The 2,200-nt window shown below is 42.3% G+C and overlaps 1 protein-coding gene across 1 annotated transcript; it reads left to right on the plus strand.

Moving 5' to 3' along the window:
- The first annotated feature begins 524 nt into the window (after positions 1–524).
- On the plus strand, positions 525–2,200 carry SETTUDRAFT_170093 (uncharacterized protein). Its single transcript, XM_008028493.1, has 2 exons — positions 525–1,133; positions 1,998–2,200. Exons 1-2 carry the CDS (start codon positions 735–737, stop codon positions 2,163–2,165), a joined length of 567 nt encoding a protein of 188 aa, XP_008026684.1. The 5' UTR covers positions 525–734; the 3' UTR covers positions 2,166–2,200.

Consider the following 2,200-nt stretch of genomic DNA (forward strand, 5'->3'; position numbering starts at 1 on the left):
TATGCATTCACCTATTGTATAGAAGAAGAAAGATATAGAAAAGAACTATCTAGAGGGCCCTCCTTTTATAGTTATTACTCGTACAAACGCTTAGACCTTTAGTCTTCCTCCTTACTTAAGCTTGTTCGTACGTAGCTAACTACGTTATTTAGTTACGTCACTAAAGTCATGTGATTCACTACCATGTGACCTGTAGGTCATACCTCTCTAGCGTAGCCCTTTACAATAAACACTACTTAAAAACTATAACTTTTTTTTCTTATTACTATTAAATTTTTTATTTATTTCAGCTTGTTATATACTACTTTAATAAGTAGTAGCCTACTAAGATAGTATAGTAACTCTACTTATAAAGTGTTAACTAGAAGCGTAATTATTTTACTTTCTATTTCTATCTATCTATTTACATATGTAGAGCGCGTAATATTTTCTCTTCTTTCTACTAAGCTAGCTTCTATCTCCTCTCGTATCTCTAATAGGTGGCTACCTAATTAAAGATACTAGCGATTGCGCACACACACACACACCAACGTCAAGTTTTCTAGAATAGGTGTAATTTTTGTTAAATATATACAAATCCCTTACAAGAAACTAATTACAGCAAGTTTTAAGACGTGCAGCGTGCGCGCTGTGGAGCTATAAGCTATAAGAGCAGATAGTTAAGACACGTCTCACACTCAAAACAAAAACACACAGACCACTCTGCTTAGTAATAAGAGAACCCCAGCAACAGAATGCCACTAGAAAGCGATACTATCGAAGCCCAAGTGCTAGAACAGAGGCAAGAGAGCCTAGGCCCAGAGGCTCAGATCGACAGGGAAATGGACAGAGAGGACCCCTACCCAGCCACTCCTACCCAGCAACCAGCCAGCCAAGAGAGCATCTTTGAAATCCCAATCCTACCACCAAAAAAGCGCCAAGCCAACTTCTCGCCAGAGGCTGCCTATAGAGGCAGAAACCCCTTCCAGAACTCCTCTACCCCAAAACCAACTGCCAAGAACTCGGAGCAGGCCATCTACTGGGCGAGAGACCTGATTCTCCAAGCGTTAACTATGGCTAAATCTCATGTGGCCCAAGATAAGCTCCTAGAGTTACTAGATGTCTTTAGAGACTACACTAAGAAAGGCAGAGTAGTAAACTAGTTTGCTAACAAACTGTCCGCCAAACTCGCCTATCACTTAGCTACTCTTGCAAACGCCTCCTAATAGGCAACAAAAACACTAAAGAAGGCCACAACTGTAGCTACAATAATAGCTTCTACTCCTTCCTAACTAACTTAAAAGCCCTAGGCCTTATACGCTACAATCGCAGCTAAGAACACAACAAGCCAGCCCTGGATAATAGTACAGCCAAGGAAGAAAGCCAACCTAAAGAAGCCAGCCGCTCACTACCAGATGCTTCTAACGCTAGAGGAAGGCCAGTCAACTAGCCCGCTAATAGTTAGGAATAAAATCAATCAAGCTTTCCAGAAGGCAGGCATAACAGCCCCTATTGTTAAAGAGGTGTTAGTTAGCAGAAAGAACAACCTAATTATTACAACAACTGAAGGATACTCTAGCGAATTTCTACTACAGCAAATTAACACCTGGCAAAACCAACTCTAAGTCAAAAAGGCCTAACTAATTGAAGCCTAGACTAAGGTAGTAGTCCATGGAGTGCCAACAACGTTCGAAGGAGCCGAATCGCTCCAGGTCCTCCACAACGAGATCCCAACCTACAACAAAGGACAAACTATTGTTGGCAACCCCTACTGGTTAACAAAGAACTAGAAGAGCAAGCAGACTAGCTCTATAGTAGTTGCCTTTAAGACAGAAGAGGAAGCTAAGAAGATAGGTAGTAGGATCACAATCCTAGGCCAGTCTCTCTAAACTGAGAAATACAGGTCCACGCCACCTACAACGCAGTGCTCAAACTGCTAAGCCTTTAGCCACAACGCAAGCAGGTGCTAAAACTAAGCAGCATGCCAGCTATGCGCAGAAAGCCACACAACTGCTTAGCACAACTGCTCAAGCTGCAGCACGAAAGGAAAGCCATGCAGACACACTCTCCCTAAGTGCTACAACTGCAAAAAGCCCCACTTCGCTAATAGCAAAGACTGCGAGATCTTTCTAGCTATTAACAAAGAGAGGCCCTCAGCAGCCATCTCTATGTTTAGAGAACATTAAGATTCTACAAGTGAACCTAAACAAGAGCCTACACG

Source organism: Exserohilum turcica, assembly GCF_000359705.1.
Source record: "Exserohilum turcica Et28A unplaced genomic scaffold SETTUscaffold_253, whole genome shotgun sequence".
In the NCBI taxonomy this organism is placed as follows: Eukaryota; Fungi; Ascomycota; class Dothideomycetes; order Pleosporales; family Pleosporaceae; genus Exserohilum; species Exserohilum turcicum.